The 24,412-nt window shown below is 37.4% G+C and overlaps 1 protein-coding gene across 2 annotated transcripts in view; it reads left to right on the top strand.

The window, feature by feature from the left end:
- Nucleotides 1-493: 493 nt before the first annotated feature.
- Nucleotides 494-24,412, top strand: part of UGGT2 (UDP-glucose glycoprotein glucosyltransferase 2) — a 167,372-nt gene continuing 143,453 nt past the window's right edge. For both annotated transcript variants that reach the window (XM_055089472.1, XM_007106999.4), the window contains exons 1-5: nt 494-731; nt 7,849-7,931; nt 12,208-12,338; nt 12,795-12,907; nt 22,482-22,656. In XM_055089472.1, the coding sequence (XP_054945447.1) occupies nt 580-731; nt 7,849-7,931; nt 12,208-12,338; nt 12,795-12,907; nt 22,482-22,656 (654 nt within the window). In that variant the 5' untranslated portion in view covers nt 494-579. The remainder of the gene's footprint in view (nt 732-7,848; nt 7,932-12,207; nt 12,339-12,794; nt 12,908-22,481; nt 22,657-24,412) is intronic.

Raw genomic sequence — 24,412 nt, 5'->3', positions numbered from 1 at the left:
TATTGATGCCTGAATCTCACCCCCAGATATTCCCCTGTAATTGGTGCGTGGTGTGGTCTCGGCATAGGGCTTTTTAAAAGATCTCTACCAGGTGACTCGAATATGCAATAAAATTTGAGAATCCCACGAGGTAGGTATTTGACCTTGATAGGCCTTATTTTCCGCCTGTGCAATGTGGATAATAACCACGCTGGTTCGTGCCTTCGCTTCCAGATTTTGCCATCTCCAGCCAGCCTTAGTCGGCCAAAATCCCACTTCAGTCTCCTGGCCGCGTGCCCCAGAGCCTCTGTCCGAGAAGCGGAGGTCCCAGTTGTAGACTCGCCGGTGTATCAGCCACGCTCAGCATTCCGGCGCCGCCCGCACCTACGTGGCTCAGGGCTCAGTCCTCGGCGGCTCAAGGGACGGCGCCAGAGCGCTCGGCGCATGCGCCCGGCTCAAGCTAGGCCCCGGTCCGAGTAACGGACTCGGGCTCCCTCCACCGGAAGTGGGCGGCCGCGCTGCGGGAGGAGCCGGCGGTAGCTTAGTGGTTGCGGGCTGTGGGCGCCGGGTCCGAGGGTATCGCGCTTCCTCCTCCGCGCCATGGCGAAGGCCGGCGACGTGGTGCGGCTGCTCCTGGGCTCCACCGCGCTCTGGCTCTCGCTGCTCGGCGCGCGGACCGCCTCCGCGTCCAAGGCGGTGACTGCCAGCTTGGCCGCGAAGTGGCCGGAGACCCCGCTGCTGCTGGAGGCCAGGTGAGTGCGGGCCGGACTGTCTGCCGAGCCGGCGCGGAGGGAGGGTCCGGCGGGGCAGGGACGCACCGGGCGTCCGGGACCCCGACGGCGCCTGGGACGCCGTCTCTTAGCCCGCCGGCAGTCAGCTTCTTGCACCGCCGCTGGTGCTTTGACCCTCAGAGCATCACCTCCTCCCCTGCTACCCTGTGCGTCGCACTCACTTGCAATTCCTTTCCCCCGCCTTCGTACTTTGCCTCACTCACGGGTTTTAAAACTTTGTTTAATTCGTTTGGATTTTATTAGCATTTACGAAGGAGGAAAGGAAGAACGGGAGGTAGACTGTGGCGTTTAATGCAAGCTCTTCAGTTGATGTAGGCAGTTCTTTTTAGGAACCGGTATTTGAGGCACCTGGTTTCAAGATAATACCATTATTCGGTCAGCTCCTAGGTTTCCTGTGGGGAAGACAGCTTCCCAAAGCCATTACTTCTTTCAGAATCTCATTCACTGGGATTAGTGCATATGGTTTCATTTATTGTGGAGAAGCAAAACTTGGAGCTATTGAATTTTGCTCTTAGTATTCCAGTAGTTAAACAAAATTTGACAGTTTTTTCATTTTTTAACCGGCATGAAGTTTTAATGCCGGTTACATTTGTAGTTCACCAAAGCAACAGCTTTGGGTTCTAAAAAGAGCCTTCGTCACCCTACGTGACACTACATATGTAAGATATTGATACCAAAACATTTTAAAATTGAGCTATAATTGATGTAGCATATTAGTTTCAGGTGTACAACATAATGATCTGATGTATTTACATGTTGTGAAATTATCACCATATGAGTCCAGTTAACGTCTGTCACCACACGTAGTTACAAAAGTTTCTTTTCTTGTGATGAGAACTTTTAAGATCTCTCTTGGCAGCTTTACAATATACAGTACAGTATTAAAACTATAGTCATCATGCTGTACATTACATCCCCATGACCTACTTATTTTGTAGCAGAAAATTTGTACTGTTTGACCACTTTCACCCACTTCACCTGCCTTCCTGCTTCTGGCACCCAATCTGTTCTCTGTATATGAGCTCATTTGTTTATTGTTGTTGTGTTTGTTTTAAGATTTCATAGGGTATTTTTTCTGTCATTTCTCTGAGCAAAATGCCCTCAGGTCCGTCTGCGTTCTCACAAATAGCAGGATTTCCTTTCTTATGGCTGAATGATATTTGTGTGTGTGTACCACATTTTCTGTTTTCATTCATCGTTCAGTGGATTCTTAGGTTTCCGTATCTTGGCCGTTGTAAATAATGCTGCACTGAACATAGGAGTGCTTACATTTTTTCCAGTTATAGTGTTTTCACTTCCTTTGCATAAATACCCAGAAGTGGAATTGCTGGATCACATGATAGTCGTTTTTAAAAATTTTTGACGAACCTCCATACTTCTTTCCATAGTGGCTGCACCAGTTTACATTCCCCACAACAGTAAACAAGGGTTCCTTTTTCTCCACATCCTCTCCAACACTTGTTATCTCTTGTCTTTTTGATAATAGCCATTATTCTAACAGGTGTGAGGTGATATCTCACTGTAGTTTTGATTTGCATTTTTCTGATGATTAGTGATGTTGAGCACCTATTGGTGTACCTCTTGGCATTTGTATGTCTTCTTTAGAAAAATGTCTATTCAAATTCTGTCCAGTTTTTAATTGAACTGTTTGGTGTTTTTTTTTTTCCTGTTGAGTTGTATGAGTTCTTTACATATTTTGATTATTAACCCCTTATCAGATATATGATGTTCAGATATTTTCTCCCATTCAGTAGTTGCTTTTTCATCTTGTTAATGATTTCCTTTGCTGTGCAGAGGCTTTTTAGTTTGATGTAGTACCACTTGTTTATTTTTGCATTTGTTGCCTTTGGTTTTGGTGTGAATTACAAAAAAAATCATCTCCAAGACTGATGTCAAGGAGCTACTGCCTATGTTTTCTTCTAGGAGTTTTATGGTTTCAGGTCTTATGTTCAAGTCTTTAATCTATTTTGAGTTACTTTTTGTGTATGGTGTAAGATAGTGGTCTAGTTTCATTCTTTTGCACACAGCTATCTGGTTTTCCCAACACCATTTATTGAAGAGACTGTCCTTTCCCCGTTGTTTATTCTTGGCTCCTTCATCATAAATTAATTGACCGTATATGCGTGGATTTGTTTCTGGGCTCTCTATTCTGTCCCATTGATCTGTGTGTGCCAATACCATACTGTTTTCATTGTATAGCTTTGTAATATAGTTTGAAGTCAAGGAGCATGATGCCTCTAGCTTTTCTTAAGATTATTTTGAATTTTGGGGGTCTTTGTGGTTCCATACAAATTTTAGGATTGTTTGTTCAATATCTGTGAAAAATGGCATTGAAATTTTGATAGGGGTTGTGTTGACTCTGGATATTGCTTTGCATTGTATGGCGACTTTAACAATATTCTTCCAATCCATGGACATAGAATATCTTTCCATTTATTTGTCTTGTCTTCATTTATTTGTGTTGTCTTCAATTTCTTTCATCATTGTCTTATAGTTTTCAGTGTACAGGTCTTTCACTGCCTTGGTTAAATTTATTCCTAGGTATTTTTTTTTGATGAAATTGTAAACAGGATTGTTTTTTAAATTTCTCTTTCTGTTAGTTCATTATTAGTGTATAGAAACCCAACAGGTTTTTGTGTACTGATTTTTGTATCCAGTAACTTTACTGAATTCATATATTCTCACAGTTTTTTTTTGGTGGAGTCTTTAGGGTTTTCTATATATAATGTCATGTCATCTGTAAATAGTGACAGTTTGGTTTCTTCCTTTCTGATTTGGATGCCTTTAATTTCTTTTTCTTGCCTAATTGCTCTGGCTAGGACTTCAAGTACTAAACTGAATAAAAGTGGTGAGAGTGGGCATCCTTGTCTTTATCCTGATCTTGTGCCTGACTATGATTTTAGCTGTGGGCTTGTTGTATATGACCTTTATTATGTTGAGGTACATTCCCTTTATACCCATTTCGAGTTTTTACTCTTAATGGATGTTGAAATTTTTCAAATGTTTTTTTTTTTTGCATCTATTGAGCTGATCATATGATTTTTATCCTTAATTTGTTATTATGGTGTTTCACATTTATTGATTTGTGGGTGTTGAACCATCCTTGCATCCCTGGAATAACTTGATTATGGTGTATGATCCTTTTAATGTATTATTGTATTCAGTTTGTTAATATTTTGTTGAGGATTTTTGCATTTATGTTCATCAGGAATATTGACCTGTAATTTTCTTGTGGTGTCCTTTTCTGGTTTTGGTATCAGGATGATGTTGGTCTTGTAAAATGAGTTTGGGAGTGTTCCTTCCTCTTCTCTTTTTGGAAGAGTGTGAGGATTGGTATTAATTCTACTTTAAATGTTTGGTAGAATTCACCAATGAAGCTGTCTGGTTCTGGACTTTTATTTGTTGGGAAGCTTTTGATTACTGATTCAATCTCCTTATTAGTAATAAATCTGTTTGGATTTTTCTGTTTCATGGGTCAGTCTTGATAGTTTGTATATTTCTAGGAGTTTATTCATTTTTTCTAGGCTGCCCAATTTGTTGTTGTATAATTGTTCATAGTAGTCTCTTATGATCCATTGTACTTCTGTGGCATCAGATGTAATAAAACAGTTTTTATTAAATAATGTATTCTAGTTTAAAATATGTCCCCTTCCTCTACCTTTTCCCCAGTTTCTCCCATAGCTTGCATGGATCTGATCTCATACTCAGTTCCAAATCAGTCTGACTTCTCCCAGTATTAGGCTGATAGTTTCAATGTTTCAATTTCTGCTTGCCTCAGGAGTCTTAGAACTGGAACTCTTGTAGGATGCTCGTTAAGGCCCTTCACAATCTAGCCACACTCTGATGTACCAACCCCATTACTTGTAGTGGGTTGAATGGTGGCTCCCCAAAAGATATGTCCATATCCTAACCCCTGGAACCTGTGAATGTTACCTTATTTGGTAAAAGGATCTTTGATGTAATTAAGTTAAGGGTCTTGAGACAAGATTGTTATGGATCTGGATGGGTGCTAAATCCAATTTCCTTATAAGATACAGAAGAGGAGAAGACATATACAAGGAGGAGGAGGACATATGAATAGAGACAGAGATTGGATTGGTGTAGCCACAACCTAAGGAACACCTTAAGCCTCCAGAAGCTGGAAGAGTCAAGGAAAGGTTCTCCCCTAGAGCCCTTGGAGGGAGTGTAGCCCTACCAATACCTTGATTTTGGACTTTTCCAGAACTGTGAGACAGTAAGTTTCTGTTGCTTTAAGTCACCAAATTTTTGATAATTTATTACAGCAGCAATAGGAAACTAATTTGATTTTGTACCTTGAACTGGGGATACTGCTGTAACAAATACCTAAAAATGTAGAAATACCTGTTGAATCTAGCAGGAGCTGGAAGAGTTTTGAGAAACGTGGTAGAAAAAGCCTAGATTGCCTTGAGGAAACTGTTGGCATAAATATGGACATTAAAGGTGATTCTGTTAAGGACTTAGAAGAAAGCATGGAGCATGGTAGGAAAAAGCTTCTGTCATCTTAGAGAATACTTACATGATTATGAATAAAATGTTGGTAGAAATATGAACATTAAAGGCACTTTTGGCAAGGGCTTAGAAGGAACTGAGGGATGTGTTATTGGAAATAAAGAAAGATGACCCTTGTTATATAGGCAGAAATCTGGCTGAATTGGTGTGGAAAACAGAACATGTAAGTGATGAACTTGGATAGTTAAGAGGATTTCCAAGCAAAGTGTTAAAGGATTTCCAAGCAAAGTATCATCTGGTTTCTCCTTGTTGCTGTAAAATGCAAGAGGAAAGAGAGAAATTGAAAAAGGAACTGTTAAGGAAAAAGGAAGCAGCCTTTGGTATTTGGGAGGCTCTCAGCCTATCCAGATTGCAAAGGATGCTAAAATTAGGAAACTCGGTGTTGGGAATGCATGCTCTGTAAAGAAGGCCAAATGTGTGGCTGGATATCTTTTGTTGTACAGATTAGGTGTGTGACTTGTGGATCCACTCAGCTATCTCTGCAGATGCCAGGAATAAAGAGGGGCTTATCCAGGAGAAGGATCTGGGGAGGATCCTTGTGTAATGGCATGACCCTGGTGAGATACGTAGGAGAACCCCAAGGATTTTGATTGTTGCATCAATAGAAACACTGCCTGCTTGGATCAAAAGGGACAGAGGATGAAATGAGAGAAGGCTGCCAGACTTCTAAAATTCTATAGGCAGGAAGTTGGCTGATAAAACTACATGGCTGCAAATGTGTGCTACACTTCAAGAAAAAGGGAGAATGACACTGAGGGCAAAGCCATGGCAGGCAGCACAGAGGGTGGAGCAATAAGCCACAGAGAGTTATGCTCAAGTCTTAAAAACCTAACAGAATCTTGTGCTGCAATTTGAACTTGCTTGGGATTGATGACTCCTTTACTTTCTACTTTCTCCCTTTTGGGATTGGAATGTCTATCTTTGGAATTTGGAACACCTATCTCACCATTGCATTTTGGAAGCGTATAATTTTTTAGTTCTACAGGTCCACGTATGGAGAAGTTTGCTTCTGGATGGATCATACAGGGCCTCACTCATACATAGTTTAGATAATTCACACGATGAAATTTGAGACATCTGATGATATTTACTCATATGTATAAATTCTGCCGTATGGAAGAAGTCTTTTACGTGTGATTGCACAATAAATGAGCGTGTCAGTAGTTGTTTGGTCAGTCAATTAGGAAATAAGTGTTGTGCTCTACTTTTCTCAAGGTTTTGTACCATCCTTGTCCTTTTCAGGTCACATCCTATTTAGTGTTCCCCATAGTTTCCTCTGCTTTTAGCCTTTTTGTTTGTTTGTTTGTTTTAATGCCATTGAGTTGGACACCATTAATAGCAAGAGTTGCTTTGAAGTTGCTTATTGCTTTAAATTCCTATGTCTGTATGTCTGTCATGTTTATGTTGATGAATTAATCAGTTTTTCTCGCCTCCTTTTCCCCCTTTAGTGACCATCTCAGACTCACAAGAATTTATCACTCTGCGTGTGTCTGGATGTCCTCAATACTTCCTGTTTATATTAAGCATTAGTTTAGGTTTACTGAGGCTAAAAAGAAAGATAAGGTGGGCAATAACAAAGAGTCTGTACTGTCTGTTTGGTAGTTGTGTCTCTTCTGGTTTAAATAGTTAAATCTACTTGATTTAGTTGTCTTGCATTTTGTTTCATACAGGACTGAATAATCTTTCACTTATTTCATTATTTCCAAAAGGCTTTATATTGCTTTGGCTATTTTTTTTATTACTTACACTCTGTGGATAAATGGAAGTTTCTTTGGGCTTCAAGACCAAAGACCTAATGCAATACACCAATTTTCTGTTAATTTTTTGATTAAGATATTTTCTGGTTTAAATAATAAAAATATTGTCTACACAAATACGTAGCTAAATGAAAATAATCGATAATAAGACTTTTAAAAAATGTTTAGGGCTTCCCTGGTGGCGCAGTGGTTGAGAGTCCGCCTGCCGACGCAGGGGACACGGGTTCGTGCCCCGGTCCCGGAAGATCCCACATGCCGCGGAGCGGCTGGGCCCGTGAGCCGTGGCCGCTGCGCCTGCGCGTCTGGAGCCTGTGCTCCACAACGGGAGAGGCCACAACAGTGAGAGGCCCGCGTACCGCAAAAAAAAAAAAAAAAGTTTATAAAACCAGGTTTTGGTTGTGAAAAATAGGCAGTCTGTTTTTTAACTTTTTACTTTTATATAACACTCTTTTTATTGCCGTTAAATTATACTTCTCAGGGGCATTTCACATGGAGACACAAAATAATTATCCATTTTTTAGCTGTAGCTAATAAAGAGGAAAAGCCAAAAGTAATTTCTCATGTAGTCTTTCCCAGTCATGATTATATGCTTGTAGTTAAGAAGATACCTCAGGTAAGAATCATCAGTTTGTTCTCTTTTTGCATTATAGTAAATGGAAATCAGTGACTTTTATTTGAGGAGGTTTTTGTTTTTACTAGAAGTTGTAATTTGACTCTAAAATATAGTTTATAGTATTGAAACCATTTTTTATTTCCATCGATTAACTGATTACTTTTATTTTTTTTAATAGTGAATTTATAGCAGAAGAAAGTAATGAAAAATTTTGGCAGTTTTTGGAAACTGTACAAGAATTAGCAATTTATAAACAAACAGGTAGGTGATGTACATATTTCAACTTTCAAGATATGTATCAATATTTATGTGCCTATATTAGATATGTTTATTGTTTTTAATGGTGAAGTTTAAGTGTAAATGCTTAATTGGGTTAGTGAGTCTGAATATTAAATTTGAAAAAATGTCTTAATGGAGAATATTCCAAGCATCCATTTCCAAAAATATAAGGCTCTAATACTTTGTTATAGAAAACTCATATGATTAGCAGTGTTTGGATATTTCATTATAATCAAGCAGAAATAGAAATTGTTGAATTACGGTTTTCTTTTTACCTAGATTTCTTTGAAATAGTATTAGTTTTGCATCTAGTAATACTAAAGTTTTTTTGCCAGAATACATTTACTTCTGAACTCTTAGAGAGATTTTTAATACTTGCTCTTATCGAGTTAGGTAACCTGTGTGCTTTCATTTCATTATTTAGAAAATGGACTTAGTTATTCCTACTTTTTAAAATATGTATGAGAGTATATATCTATGTATACATACATATATTTTTAGAATGAACTAATGTTTATTAATGTGTCTCTTAAGGAAGATCAGATGCTGAAATTAGGTTTTCACGGCAGAGGCTAAAAGGTTAATTACTAACTATTATAAAGAAAGGTTAAAGAAAAAGCTTAGTTTCCTATCTCTACAGAGAATAGAATAAATGATATTAACATGGAATCTCTCGAGAGGATTCTTTAGCCTTTTAACTTAGAGAAAACGTCTTACTACGGTGATTAAATAGTTTATGATTTTATTCCTGAGTGTAAATGTAAGATGAACAATGGTTTTGAATGTTTTAAGTGTTCATTTACTATAGCCTGTTTGGCTTAAGTGGCTTTGAAGTTCAACAGTTTTATGATTTTGTGAGATAGGTTTAAGATAAAGGGAGCAGACATGCCTTTAATGATATTATAAACTGAAATATTTCCAAAAAGAAGTAATTTTCTCTTTGAAAAATCTTTTACTAAGAAGCTTCATTATTCATTAATCATTATTTGAGTCACGAGAGACAGTATGCACTGCTTTAGATACTGAGAATACAAAGATGAATAAATGTGATCTGTGTTCTCCAGACCTTATAATATGATGGAGACGTCAGAACAGCTACATGTATTATTAGGTGATCAGAACTTTAATAGGGAGGGATAGGTATAACATGGAAGTGCGTTAAGAGGCACCTGTCAGGATTTCAGAGAGAGCAGGACAGCCTTTCCAGTGGTGAATGCTGGAGTTGAGTTTTGGATGATAGGATTCAACGAGGTTGTAGGGAAAGGAGACGAGCGGAAGAGACCACAGGAACAGATTATGTGGAAACTGTGACCACTTAGGAGTCTACTTGTGAAGCAATGGGTGATTGTTGTCCGTTGGTTTTGTATTTGTCCTGGTAATTTTAATTTTGGTATTTGAGGTAAAAATAAGCTAGATTAGTATGTCAGGTTTCCATGAGAGTTAAAAAATCCAACACCACATTTCCTGGCTCTCACCTAAAATCCTGAGTGCACCTTTCCCAAATCTGTTGTTCTCAGTACATGCTTTATGGCCTTATTTGGTGCCATTTTCTGTTGGAGAAGCAATCTTGAAAATTACTCTTATAAATTTTGAACCCTTTAAGTTGCTCAAATTTTTCAGCATATTTTATACCTAAATAAAACAGCATGTCTGGACAAACTGGTGGCAGGTCATTAGCAAGTTGGAATATAAGCTCAGGAGTACCTAAACTCTACTTTAAGCATAGGAGATGTATGTGTTTCAGGATTGAACCTAAAATGAATTGTATTAAATAAGAATTACTAACACAAAACTATAATTCTGTTGAACTTGTTCATAATGGTGAGAGCCAAGTGCGTATTGCTGCCTCATTGCTGACCTTGTTAGGTGTAGGAAGAAATGGTATATATGAGGAATTAAATATGACACAAGCTATCAGATTTTACTGAATTTGTTTTCAAGACATTATCCTAGAGGAAACACTTAAAATCCTTAGTTACTTGTAATTTTCTAGGTTGTTGAATCTCCATGAGACCCTCTAAATACCCTCCACTGAAAAATAATGTCAGTGATCTACTTGCCTAAAAAAATTGTAAAAGTTGAACATTAACTCTTTGAATTCAGGTGCTAGTTTCCTGCCGTTTCGTGAGGACAGTTTACATTATGTGCCAGCATATTCAGACCTTTTAAACATTGAATTGCCTGTTTTTAAATCATTTTGTATGGGTCTTCCACAGAGTTATATATTTATTGATGTCTCAAGATTCAAGTGGCATGATATTAGCTAACCTTTGTAGTTTTGTGTGGTGAATCAGAATATCAAGCAAGGTTTATCTGACTCCAGAACCCCTATTTATTTCCCCTTCTCCATGTTCTCAGCATATAAAAATCTCATTCTCAAAGTCCTTCAAGATTTTAATGGGTTCTACACAAGTAAAGTTGCTCGTATATTTAAATGGGAAGATTTTTAGAAAATGCTATGACATTTCTAACTCAGTTACTTATAATTGAGAGCCAGGTTTGGGGTAGGAAGATTGCCATCTGGACGTGTCACATTTGAAATGCTTATGGAATATCCAAGTGAGGATATCCATTAAGCTGATGTAAGTGAGAGATTTAGGTTAAAAAAAAAAATCTAAGCTAAAAGGTAGAATTTGGGAGTTATCAACATCAAGAAGGTAATTGCAGTTATAGGGAAAAGAGATAGAATGAGAAGAAAATAAAGAACACCAGTATTTAAGAGATAACCAGAGGAAGAACATGCAGTAGAGACTAGGGAGGACCAGTGGAGGTGGGTGAAAACCTAGAAAGTGGGATGTCATGAAAGCCAGGGGAATATTAAGTGCTAAGTGATAGACATTATCAAATACTAAAGAAGAACCAAGTAACATAAATACTAAGCTTTTAACAAAAGAAAAATTAGTGGTGACTTTGAGAGCACTTTTACTGGTATAGTAATAAAAACTACAGTAGGTTGAGGAAGTAGAGATAAGTATTAAGTCTTTCAAGACTGATTATGAAGCAAATAAGGTGAATCAGTGTGTGACTCATCACGTACTGCTGCTGCTCTTTTTTTTTTTAAAGATGAGAGTGATTTATGTATATTAAATGCCAGTAGGTAAAAAATCAAGTGAAAGGTGAAAGAAATTGAAAGGGTAAAATCATTATCAGCAGGTTAGTTGGTAAGCATGGATTTAGTTATTTTTAAACATTAGCTAAAATAGTCCAATGCATCCATGATTATCTTGCAAGTTAAGCCTAAAAATACATAGGTTTACTTTCTGTAACCCCTGAATCCTGTATCCATTACTACATTAGAGACAGCCTTAACAGTGACCTTGACAAATTTTGATGTCTGTGGTCAGGCACTACTCACATTTGTTTCTGTTGACCCTCTTCTCTGTTTTCATGTAAAACCAATGTCCTTTTGACTGATGTAGTCATTTTTTGGTTATATTATTACATTAATTTTGACTGTTTTGTTGACCCTATAGCTATTATGTCTTTTTTAAGATCCATTTTTAAGATTACATCTCTTCTCTAATTGCTTTTGTGTTGCTTTTACTATTGAAGGCAAGTCTTGCCTTACTTTTTGATTCTTGGGGGGAAACTCACCATAACTTCCTGAGAAAATCACCCATAGTTTGTTAAAGTAGAAGTGAATGAGCACACCTGCTCTCATATGATGACTCTTTGAAATTACTGGATTAAGAAAGTATTATTGGCCTAGAATGAAGAGGTCTGTTCACTTCTTAAATATTAATTCCAGAAGTATTAGATGCCTGTTTTGTGTGCCAAGAGTAGAAAGGTATAATTGAAAAGCTAGAAAAGATTCTTGCCTTAACAGTTTATAGCTTAATGGGAAGGACAGCATTAAACAAATAATTATACGAATAATTTTTAATTACTGTTTGAGAATTGATCTAGAGATGGTATAGAGTCCTTTGCTATTCTTAGTCTCCTCTTAAATTGTAAGTAGGGCCTATATCTTATCTATGTATTATAACTACAACCTTGGAGTGAATTGGTCTATGTTGGCATCTTCCAAATAGATTTTAATGGCAAGATTATTTTCATCTGGACTTGTATTGATTGCCTGGACTTCACTGGAAGATAAAAATGAATAATAAACTGGAGATCTTGATTTTCCCTTTTGCTCTAACATCTTCTATTCCAAACTTAAAATATGACATCAATTTAATTAGCTATACAGTGAGAGATGTGCCAGTGTTTTGAATACAAAATACTAACATCCTTTTCTTTTGAATTCTTTTTGTAGAATCAGATTATTCTTACTACAACTTAATCCTGAGGAAAGCTGGACAGTTTTTAGACAATTTACATATCAATCTCTTAAAGTTTGCTTTCTCTATAAGGGCATACTCTCCAACTATTCAGATGTTTCAACAGGTATGTAAAAATACCCAAACTATATTTGACAAAGCAGCATGCTAGCAGTGTACCTACATCTATCTTAATGTGAATATCTTTAGCTAAAAATCTCCAAACTCGTAATACCTGGTTCCATAGCCTATAATCGATTATATTTTCATTGTTACCATTGAGTATTTTAGGTAGTTTTGTAGTTCTTTGGGATAAGGCAGTTAAGAAGACTAATCACCAATGAAGTGAACTGTAGTGACAATGTTAATTTAATGGGATGTTTTCAACAATTTCAAAGCATGTTTTCCTACTACACAGTTGATTTTGTTAAAACGTTTGATTCTGTCTATGTATTTTTACTTTGATTAGAGCAATAACTTAATAGTAGTTGGTAAGCTATTTTAATCAAAGTAATGTGTAAGTTTTAAAAATGATATTGTAATTATCAACTACTGTAGCTAAGTGTAATGTTTGAAATCTTAGATTGCAGCTGATGAGCCTCCACCAGATGGCTGTGATGCATTTGTGGTTATCCATGAGAAACACACGTGTAAAGTTAATGAGATTAAAAAGCTGCTGAAGAAGGCTACTTCAAGGTAAATTAATGATCGGCTATAGTGAAAGAAGTGGTTTATAAAAAGAGATGAGGGGTGAAATAGAAACTTCTTATAATAAAAGATTTTAATATTCCAAGACATTGTGTATTAAAGAATGTGCTCTCAATATATCTAAGTCCTTCTCTAAAGTATATAAGTACTTTCAGTATTCTATCTTGATTAGCTTTTGATTTTAGAATACCAAAATACTGTAAAATATATGAGAGAGGTATTTTATGTAACGTAAGTTGTTTCTTCAAATGCAGGCAGACCTCAAAGATATTGTGGGTTCACTTCCAGACCACCTCAATAAAGTGAATGCTGCAATAATTCACACAACGTTTTGGGATCCCAGTGCGTATGAAAGTCATGTCTGCACTCTATACAGCAGTCTGCTGAGTGCCCAATAGCATTATGTCTGAAAAAGTGGGTACCTTAATTTTAAAATACTTTATTGCTAAAAACTGCTAACCATCATCTGAGCCTTCAGTGAGTCTTAATCTTTTTGCTGGTGGAGAGTGTGAAATATTGCAAGAATTACAAAAATGTGACACAGAGACAGGAAGTGAGCAAATGCTGTTGGAAAAATGGTGACCATAGACTTGCTGGACACCATTGCCAAAAATCTTCAACGTGTTAAAAATGAAATATCTGTGAAGCACAATAAAGCAAAGCACAATAAAATGAGGTATGCCTGTAAACATACAAAGCTGTGGATTTATCTAAGCTATATCTCTTTAAATATAAACTGAATGTATACCTTGGGAGTAAAAAATTAATAACTAAAACAGTAGTATAGAATTGCTTTTTTATAATGCATTATTCAAAACCTTTTTCTTCTTCCAAGTATTTAATGCAAATGAATATGAGAAGTAGGAAGGAGATTATTAATTTAGTAGTGATTTTTACAGAGTAATGCCTGCCAGTATATGTTTTACTGCCTGATTGTTTATAGTTTAAGAAGTATTAAAGTTGTTTCTCTAATTTTGAAAGGGTTCTTTATATATTAAACAGTAACTTCTTTTATTTGTCGGAAACTTTCTAATATTTATTTATATTTATATTAATTTTAATATAGAGAAGCTTTTATTTTTATGTAGCCAAATTTGTCCTTTATGTATGTATGTTTTTATACTTACACAGTTTTTCCCAATCCTGAGTGAGAGATTTTACTGATATTTCCCAGCAGCTTTCTTAAAGTTTTTGTTTTACTGTAAACTTTTAAACTATCTATAATTTATTTTCTTAGGAAGGCAAGGATCCAGTGAGATCTTTTTCCCCTCAGGTGGCTAGTCAATTATTATATTCACTATATTTATATTATGGTCTATTTTATAACTTTGTTCTATACTGTTATGTTTCTTGTAACAGTACCATGTTGTTAGTATTTGTTGCTTTATAATTCCGATATCTCACAGGACAGTTTCCTCTTCATTGCTGCTTTTTTTTCCTCCAGAATTTCTTAGTTCTTTGCGCTTGTTGATGCTTTCAAACTAACGTTAGAGTTCTTTTTCTCCTACCAAATTGCCTCCCAAAAAAGCCTTGGTTGGGTTTTAATTAGAATTATATTAAGCCTATTAGTTAATTTTAAAAGAACTTAAATGTTTATTATGTCGAATCTCTCAACAGATAACATAGTACGTTTTCTGTTCATTCCTTCTTTTAAAACTTTAAAGTTTTATAATTTACTGTGTTTTTAAAATCAGAAATAACTTTTGTTTTATCAGTTGTTTTTCATCTATTAAGATTAATTCAAAGTTTTTCTCTTTGGACATACTGTGTATTATGGTAATATATTTTAAACTATTACACCTTTTCATTTCTAGGGAGAACTAGTTGTTAATGGTGTGGGATTATCTTAATTTTTGTTGAAGTGAGATTGCTTATATCTTTATTAAGATTCATTTTTCTACTTTAATGAGATTAGCTATTATTTAAACTATTTATGCCATTTTTTAATGTTATTCTAGCTTCATATAGTGAATTAGGCAACCATGTTATTCTATAAGAATTGGTGTAGCATAGCAATTACCTATTCCCCTAAAGAATTAATAGACTATGAAATTGTCAGCCCTAATGTGTTTTTCTTTTCCTAGTGCATTTTTTGTTTGTTTGTTTGTTGTTGTTGTTTTTGCGGTACGCGGGTTTCTCACTGTTGTGGCCTCTCCCGTTGCGGAGCACGGGCTCCGGACGCGCAGGCTCAGTGGCCATGGCTCACGGGCCCAGCCGCTCCGCGGCATGTGGGGTCTTCCCGGACCGGGGCACGAGCCCGTGTCCCCTGCATCGGCAGGCGGACTCTCAGCCACTGCGCCACCAGGGAAGCCCCTAGTGCATTTTTTAAAGTTAACTTCGGTAACTTTATTTTTAACTTTATTTTTATTTATTTATTTATTTTTGGCTGCATTGGGCATTCGTTGCTGTGCACAGGCTTTCTGTAGTTGCGGCGATTGGGGGCTACTCTTCGTTGCGGTGCGGTGGCTTCTCTTGTTGCGGAGCACGGGCTCTAGGCACGCAGGCTTCAGTAGTTGTGGCACGTGGGCTCAGTAGTTGTGGCTTGCAGGCTCTAGTGCACAGGCTCAGTAGTTGTGGCACACAGGCTTAGTTGCTCCGCGGCATTTGTGATCTTCCCGGACCAGGGATTGAACCCACGTCCCCTGTGTTGGCAGGTGGATTCTTAACCACTGCGCCAACAGGGAAGTCTGGTAACTTTTAAAGTTTATTATTGTTACTGTTTTCTGGCATCTGATGTCTGATGTTATAATTTTCTTAGAGAACCTAATATTAAAGTTAAATATTTAATATTTAGATATTTAATCTAAAATTAAGATTAAAAAAAGGTTAACATCAAGCCGTTTGGGAGAGCAACCTGCCATGGACTCTGTGAGTCCTTGCCTGGTCTGACCAGTAAAAAATGCAAGACCTGAACTGCTCTATACCTGAACCATTTCTCAGGGTTCTGTTTGTAGTGAGCAACCTTGAGGAACTAGGTAACGTTTCCTTCTGGAAAGAAGAGCGAACTTGTTTACTGCTTGTTATAAAACTGTACAGTGATCCTCAGCTGCAACGTACACCCACTGTGTAGTATCCATTTAGCTCCATATTTTGTCCCACAGCCCGCCTTGTGGAACTTGGGGAGCAAGTATCATGCTCATGCTGCTTGCTGTGCTTTGAGCAATAAAAGTCCTTTCTCTTTGACCCAGGAGTCTCAGGTCTTCCGCCAGAATCCATAAAATGACAGAAGCCTAACTTATTACTTTGTAAGTAGGCTAAAACCAAGCCTTAGACCTTTTATAGTTCTTGACACTTTTAGAAACAAGAGTGGGATGTTGACAGACACATGGCTTTCTGAAGGAGGAAGGACAAAGGCCCCCGGGTTGGGGAGACGAAAGCTCGACACTTGGATTTCTTTCCTACTGCTGCCCTCTCTCCCCCCTGCCACTCTGCACTCCCTGGGCTCCTGGCTGGGTGATAGCCGTCTTCTGATAACTGCTACTAGAGCTCCTCACGCAGGACTTTTGATCTTTGTTCCTACAGGAAAAGGCATCTAAACTCAACTGGTGGGCTTTGGAAGGTGCTCATAATGGGAGAGGGAATTAAAATGATCTCTCAACCAATTCATTGTACTTTTATTTTTATTGTTTTGGCTCCCACATCTAATCTATAACTGGTATTAATATTGTATGTGTATATACTTTGAATGCTGTGAATGCTCATGGAGTCTAAAGCGAGATACTCTCACTGGGAGACTACATATATACTATCTACTCCCAGGTGGTCCAGCAGCCTCGACATGGAATCCCAGGAGGAGAGGGGGGAAATCACAACTTTAGCTGCAGACTGAATGGCTGCTTCAATGCCCAGAGAGGTAGTTTCCAAGTACAATGACGCCACCTGCCTGACTCAGCCATCAAGTACACCCGTTTTTAAAAAGAGAAACTTAAAATTGCTGAGCTTTAGTTGAAACTGAACCCCTGACTCAGGCAGTCTTTTGACCCTACTACCTGATGTTTACATTTTGGCACAGGTCAACTAGGCTTCAGTGACTTAAGAGGGTGGAAGGGAGTCAGCGAGTCTCTCTGGTCAAGTGGAAATAGTATATTCAAGAGTTACTTAAACCTGTGTGATCTTAGGGTTACATGATGAAGTGGTGGGAGTTCCCCTTTGGGACAAACCCAGTGCCCCATTCCATTACCTGAAGTAAAATTTCTGACTCAGTGGGGCCCTCAGTTCGCAATTGTTTCCTTAAATGCCTGGATCAAGTTACTGATACACTCAGCTAAGTTACAGTCTGGTGGTGACTTAGGGCTGCTGTTGCAGTTCATCCAGGCTTCAGCTATGAAAAACCAAAAGCAGATGTGGTCAGTGCATTCAGTGGGCAGAATCTGAGGTAGTCCTCTTAGCCCTGACGAATCCCTGACTCCTTAAGGAGACTCGCTGCGTTTATACTGACCCCTGGGCTGTTGCCAGTGGCCTACCTATCTGGTCTGACACTTGAAGACTTCCAGATTAGAGGCACCACCCTTCGGGGCTGTACACTGTGAGAATAAACTGCACCTGCCCATCTGACAGTCTGGGTTACTTCTGTAGCTACACACAGTCCACACCCATTATCCAATGAGTCTGAGTGGAATCGAGCTGCATGTCAAGACTGCAGCATCCAAATTGCTGCCGTTGCTACCTGGCTCCACCATTGCGTGGAAGATGCCCCATTAGAGACAGGAGCACGATAAAGGACTGCACGCTTCTGATGTAAGATCTACCACAGCATACCTGACTGTGACTTCTGCCCAGAGATGGTTTCTTTGTCTTGTGGTAAAGGCGTCCGCATTGCACTGGGCCACCACCTGCTTCTGGCAAACTGACTACGTCACACGTTTGACCCTGCTCTTGGTGCTGCTACCTTTGGGGCCTCATCCCTGCTGAGACTTCTTTACGTTACGGTTTTGCTACTTAAGTCCAATCAGCCAACTCTGGCTGCGCCACTGTAGCCCTTGAACCTGAACTGTTATTTTTCTGGCTTTCCAGATCATCTATAGTCTGACAGCTATGCACCTTATTTCACAGAGGCCACCAACACTAGATCAGTAGTCAAAAGTATTCACTGAACATTCTACATTCTCTACCGCCCACAGGCATCTGGTTTCTGAGCATACTAGAATGGCCTCCTCAAAAATTAATTCGAAAAGTTTTGACTCTACCTCTCTCACCCTCTGATCCATAGACTTTAGTAAGGCCGTTTGATCTCTGGATGTGACCACGCTCGGAAAGATTCCATCTCTTGGCCACCTCCTGTGAAATGGTTAGCGTGAAAGAGGTAGGAGGTTGTATGGATTTGTTCAGGATTCTACCGTGACCATTGCTGGGTGTCATCTATCTTTCCTTCGGTCCACAGCAGCCTCAGATCATCCTGGTTGGTATGGCCTGCATGTGGTAGCCCAGCCCGAAGGGGCTTGAAGGATTGAAACTTTAATTTTGGTCTGGGCCCCCGGATTGTTTTGTTGGAAAGATGTGGTCCTAGATCATGAAGATAACCAGTTGGTTGAGTCCACTGCTTACCAAGTCTTTCTACGGTGACCACAGGGGCCTAGCTGGAGGCCTATAATGGGTCTTCGTAAGTTTCTTAAAAATGCTCTTATCTCACTTGAACCTGATTCTTCCAGATGAAAGGTGTGGGTATAAATAGAGGATGATTCGAAAATAGGTAAAATTGTAGGTATTGGGATGGGACACATTGATTTCATGGCTTCTGAGGTGGAACTGCAAGTCTAGCGCCTGACCTTAGGCTCTGAAGGTGTGGGAAGGGGAAGGATTGTTTTCTTTGATCCTGGGTCCAGCACAGCAGCCTGTCAAAATAGTCATACAGTCTGCCTGAGTCGGCCAGTGGCTGTGGCTGACAATCTGTCCTGCTGTGGGGTTTGTCATTCCTCTACATGCTGTGTGAACATGGTCAGTCCTCGGTCTGACTTGTGCCTGACTCCCATCAGTGGCAGCTCCTAAGCGTAGATTCCTCCCTCCCCCAAATTCATGTGTAAACACGTGGGCTGGACAGCCTTCTTTTAATCTTAATGATACAAATGTATATATACACTTCCATCTCCTGAGCAGCCTGGGGTTAGGCCACATTATGGTGGTTGATGCTGCAGCTACTAGGTGCAAGTTTAACAATTTTGGAACTGGAGTGACACGTGCCATTTTGGGATTAAATGTTTGTATTTCTAGAAAGCAGGCACAGAATGTTTCCATTGGGGGTAGAGGTTGCTTTCTTATTATTGGGGTGGTGGGGGACTCTGCCATAGCCCCGAGTGTCTTTCTGGGTATGGTAAGACTGTATAGACTTGAATGGTCTGTGCCCAGGCCATTTCTCAGGGTTGTGTGTGGCAAGTGACTTTGAGGGATGAGTTAATGTCTGCCTCTGGGACAAACAGCAGGTTGTCTACTGCTTCTTATAGGATGAGGGGCTCCCCGCACTCAGTGCTTCTTAGCTGTGGTGCGTACAGCTAAGCATTCTTGTGTAGCATTCTTGCGGGTCCATTTCCACCCTAATGGATTGCGGGGGCCACAGGGAACTGATGCAAACATGCTAAATAATGCTCATGCTGCTTATGTGCCAGGAGTAGTAAAGTTCTTTGTTTTTGACCTAAGAGTTTGTCTTCTGCCAGGATCCATGAAACAACAAAAGGCAAACTTATTAGCTTGTAAGCGGGGTAAAATCAATTCCCTAACCTGACAGAAGCTAAATGGGTATACATAGATATATATAGTGTCTTTTATATGTATATATACACACACACACACACACACAGTTGTTATATATGTGGTATATGTGTGTGTGTGTATGTATATGTGTATATGTATGTATATAGTGTTAATCTTTTTTTTTCTTTTTTGTGAACCTTACGCACATAATCCTTGGTTTATGTCACACTATCAACATTGGTCCATGGTGGTGGTTTTTTCTCATTTAAGCAAATAACGTATTTACACACACACACACACACACACACACACACACACACACACACACAGTAATAGGAACATTTTAATTTTTTCCCTCTCTGTAGATGTTTCTCATTCCTAAGTTTTCTTCAGTTTTCATTTTCTTTCAGTTTTTCCAGATTAGATTTATATTTTTTAAAGAAATAACTGATACACTTATTATACTGTTTTTTTTGTTCTAATGTATTACCATTTGCATTCATATTGTTTCTTATTTTGCCTTTGGTTGAGTTAGGAACGTGTTTTTTTTTTTTCTTTTTTTTAAATCATAACACAGGGCATCAAAGTTATCTTTCTTTACTATATGGTATTCTTGTCCCAGTTTCCTAAAAAACTCCTTTTATTTCCTTGCTGGGGCCAAGGGAGGAGAGAAAGTTATACTCATTTAGGATGGCGACGATTGCTGTCACTTTCTCCCAAATAAATAAATGACATTTTAGTGTAATATCTGTCAAGTTTGGGGCAGATTCAGACCATGGATCTTTGAACCATGGAACAGGAAGTAGAGAGAAAAAGAAATATACTATCTTTCTCTTTGGCTAGTACATTGTTGTATTCCAAGTGGTAAGGTGTATTATGTTTTAAGTAGGAAGACATCAGTTATGATTCTAAGTTAAACGGTGTAGAGCTTATAATTACTGGGTTTTACTCCCAAATTATAGTATAAAGTTATTATTAGTTTTCAGCTTCATTAAGAGTTTTTGTTTTTGAAAATATCATTGGAGATTCTGGGAAATGTAGCATTAAGGTCTGCTCTCCAAATGCCATTTCAAATATGCGTTACCCTCCATTTTTTTGTCCAAAATGGAAAGCTGCATTTTTTTTTAATTTTTACTTTTTAAAAAAATTTTATTGGAGTATAGTTGATTTACAAAAGCTGCATTTTAAAAGTTAAAAAAATTTTATGTGGTCATTATTAAAAAAATTCAAATACTTCAGAAAAAATACAAAGTAGAAAGGGAAAATGACCCATAATTCTGTTAAGTTTGGTACATTTTTTTCTTTTTAAATACATATATTCACATGCAGATATATTCTTTTTTTTAAAACCTACATTTTATTGTACTATAAAGGATGTCTTAGAACCTTCCCCCACTGAATTATACATCCCTACATGTCTTGCATGTAAATAAATATAAATATAGTTCTATGCTTTGCCATTGTGGAGCAGGACCCATTTATATAGTGTTGTATTTCCACCTGACACATAGTAGATGCTCAGATATTTATCAAATGAATGATACTGTGATTAAATGAACAAGTACATTTAATTATCCCACCCCTTGTGATAGATATAAGGTATTTTACATTTTTCCTCTATTATAGACAATATCTAGTTGAACGTACATATATTTTTTATGTACATGTATCATTATACTGTTATCTTGATATTATCTTAGATACATTTCTAGAACTAGAATCACAAGGTAAATAAGTGTATGCATTTAAAATTGGTACATATTTCAAAATTTTTCTTCAGAAGGCTGGTTATGTTTCATACTCCATTTCTAACATTTTCACTAATGCTAATTTGTATGATTTCCCTTTATAATCTTAGTCAATTCAAGAAATGTAATTTTCTATTTTTAAATGTAATCTAGTCGATTTTTAAAAGCTGTTTTTCCTCTTATGGAGTAATTCTCCATACATGTAGTATAATTTTTTATTACCTATGATATATCCATGTGATTCCTGAGTTAATTAAAAAAGCAGACTTTGAAAGGTATGTGTTTTTAGGGTATAAGAAGGCACTCACCATTACAGACTCATGAACAAATGTTATATTAGCCTTTATCTTTGTCTCTGGAAAATCTATTTCATTTCTTCTAATTTTTTTCTTTTATATTCAACCTCAAGATTTATCTAATAGCATTAGCAGCCTTTCCAATTACCAACATTTGAAAACATTTATCTTTAATACTAATATTAATTTCATTGTGAAGATAGAATTTACTAATATATATAAAGAATCTTGCATAGTGCCTGGAAAATAAGATGTCAAAGTCTGTTTATGATGGTAGGGCCAGACCATAGGACTGCTCTGTTTGTTTGATTATCCTTCGGGATTTAATGAGTTGTTATTCATATTAAGAACTGATAATCTTTGCATGACATAGTACCTTTATTTTGTTTTTTAAAGATTTGGAGCCCATTTTCAGGGAGTGTGAGCTATAATGAAAGGTTATATTCTTCTAATTGAAGAAAATATAAATTTTATTTCATCGAAAAACGTGTTGCCATTTATATTTTATTTTTAAAGATAGCGAACATTGGTTGAAAATAAAATATTTTTAATATTCAGTGTTGGGCTAACCAAATTTATTTTTTCTTTTCTGTCATTTAGAAGTTCTGTGCACAAAGTCACCACAGGAAATCTAAATTCTTTTTGTGTGATTTTATGTATGTGTCTGTGTATATATATATGTATATGTATATATATATATATATACACACAGACACACAAATGCATATACGTACATTCCTATAAGTTTGATAAGTAGAAGTTATAAAGTTTCATGATATGTTTCTCATATGCTCTGTACTTTCAGTTCTTGTTTGTGTTTTGTTTTCATTTTAGGCCCAGACCTTATCTGTTTAAAGGAGACCACAAATTTCCTACAAACAAAGAGAACTTACCAGTGATTATTCTCTATGCAGAAATGGGTACCAGAGCATTTCGTAAATTTCACACAGTGTTGTCTGAAAAAGCTCAAAATGGGGAAATTCTTTATGTTCTTCGGCATTATGTTCAGGTACATGTTTGTTTTGTCCAAGCTTATTTTGGCTATAAAAAATACATTTTATAGTAATTTCTTTACTAGATTTTACATGATAATTTCCCCTAGAATAGTTATTTAAAGATTTTTTAAAATTAACACAACTATCACGTGAATTTTATGTGGAAAAACATATTGAGATTCTGTGTCTTTTCTGGAAGTATCATGTTTATATTTCTTTCCTTTATAATATATTTGGAACAGATTTAAAACTTGGATAAAAAACAAAACTGTACAACAATATCATGTGTAATATTTGCTAGGATTCATAAATATAGTTATTTTTAATGAAAATGTATTATGGTGAGGAAGTCTAATTTACTTGGTATATTGATAGTATATATTAGTTCAAAGTGATAAGCGTCGTATACGAATGCCCTCAAACCTATTCGTTTGAAAGGCTGATTACTTTCTTATTCAAGTTTCAGATCAAATGTGTTGTGTTATCGCCCAGTCTCCCGAGCTCTCATTGCAGTCACACTCTATCACATTATTCTGTTTTAATGACTTCGTAGCACTTATTACTGTGCTATCTCTAATTTTATTTCTTTAACACCTACACACACACACACACACACACACACACACACACACACACACACACACACCAACACAACCAACCTCTCACCATCACACATTAAAATATAATGGCCATTAGAGGAAGGACTTTGCTTTTTTACTTCTATATTCTGAACATGGAAAGTGTTTTAATTTGCATTTCCCAAAATATTCATGATGAATATTAATGTTTAAAAAAGCATTTTTATTTTTACATAAAATGTAAAAGCATTACAAATATACTTAATTGCCTATCCATATCTTTTGCCTGTTTTTTATATTGGATTCTTTGGGGGCTTTCCTCCCCCATTTACAGATTTTTAAAAACATTCTGAATACTAGTCTTCTACACTTTGCAAACATCTTCTGTGTATTTCTGGTCTCCTGGTAATAAAAAAAAATACGTCATATTTCATTTAGTGCAAGTATTAATTGCAGTTGTACTCAAATTTATCCAACTTTTCCTTAATGGTTTCCTTCATGATGCCATAAAGACATTTTCTTATATGTCTTCTCATTGCGGGCTTCTCATTGCGGTGGCTTCTCTTGATGCGGAGCGTGGCCTCTAGGCGCGCAGGCTTCAGTAGTTGTGGCACGCGGGCTCAGTAGTTGTGGCTCGTGGGCTCTAGAGTGCAGGCTCAGTAGGTATGTTGCACGGGCTTTGTTGCCCCGCAGCATGTGGGATCTTCCCAGACCAGGGCTCGAACCCGTGTCCCCTGCATTGGCAGGCGGATTCTTAACCACTGCGCCACCAGGGAAGTCCCTGTGCTACCTTCTGAACAGATGCTTTTTTGTGGGGAAAGAAGAAATAGGATAATGAAGAAAGATTCTTTTCACCAGTTGATTTAGCCTATGAGCATTTTTGGTTTGCAAATCCAAAATTATTAAACTACAATTCAAATTTTATATTAATACCTTTCAAAAGGAGAAAGTAAATATGAAATTAATAAACATTTATCTTTATTACTGAGGAGCTGGTAACATTCCAGAACTGATAATGGAACTTGGTTATGTGAAATTGCATTTCTTTTATGAACTATAACAAGATATGTGGACTTAGAGGTTCAGTTTGCCTAGCCACCAACTGATTGTCTTTTGAGTGGATAGTCAAAATATATTTTTAAATTGAGCTGGATGAAATTGAAAACTCTTTAAAAGATTTTCATCTTTGTCA

Source organism: Physeter macrocephalus, chromosome 13 (genome assembly GCF_002837175.3).
Source record: "Physeter macrocephalus isolate SW-GA chromosome 13, ASM283717v5, whole genome shotgun sequence".
NCBI classification, from domain to species: domain Eukaryota; kingdom Metazoa; phylum Chordata; class Mammalia; order Artiodactyla; family Physeteridae; genus Physeter; species Physeter macrocephalus.
Note: the sequence above shows the minus strand (reverse complement) of the source record. Positions and strands in the feature narration are given on the sequence as shown.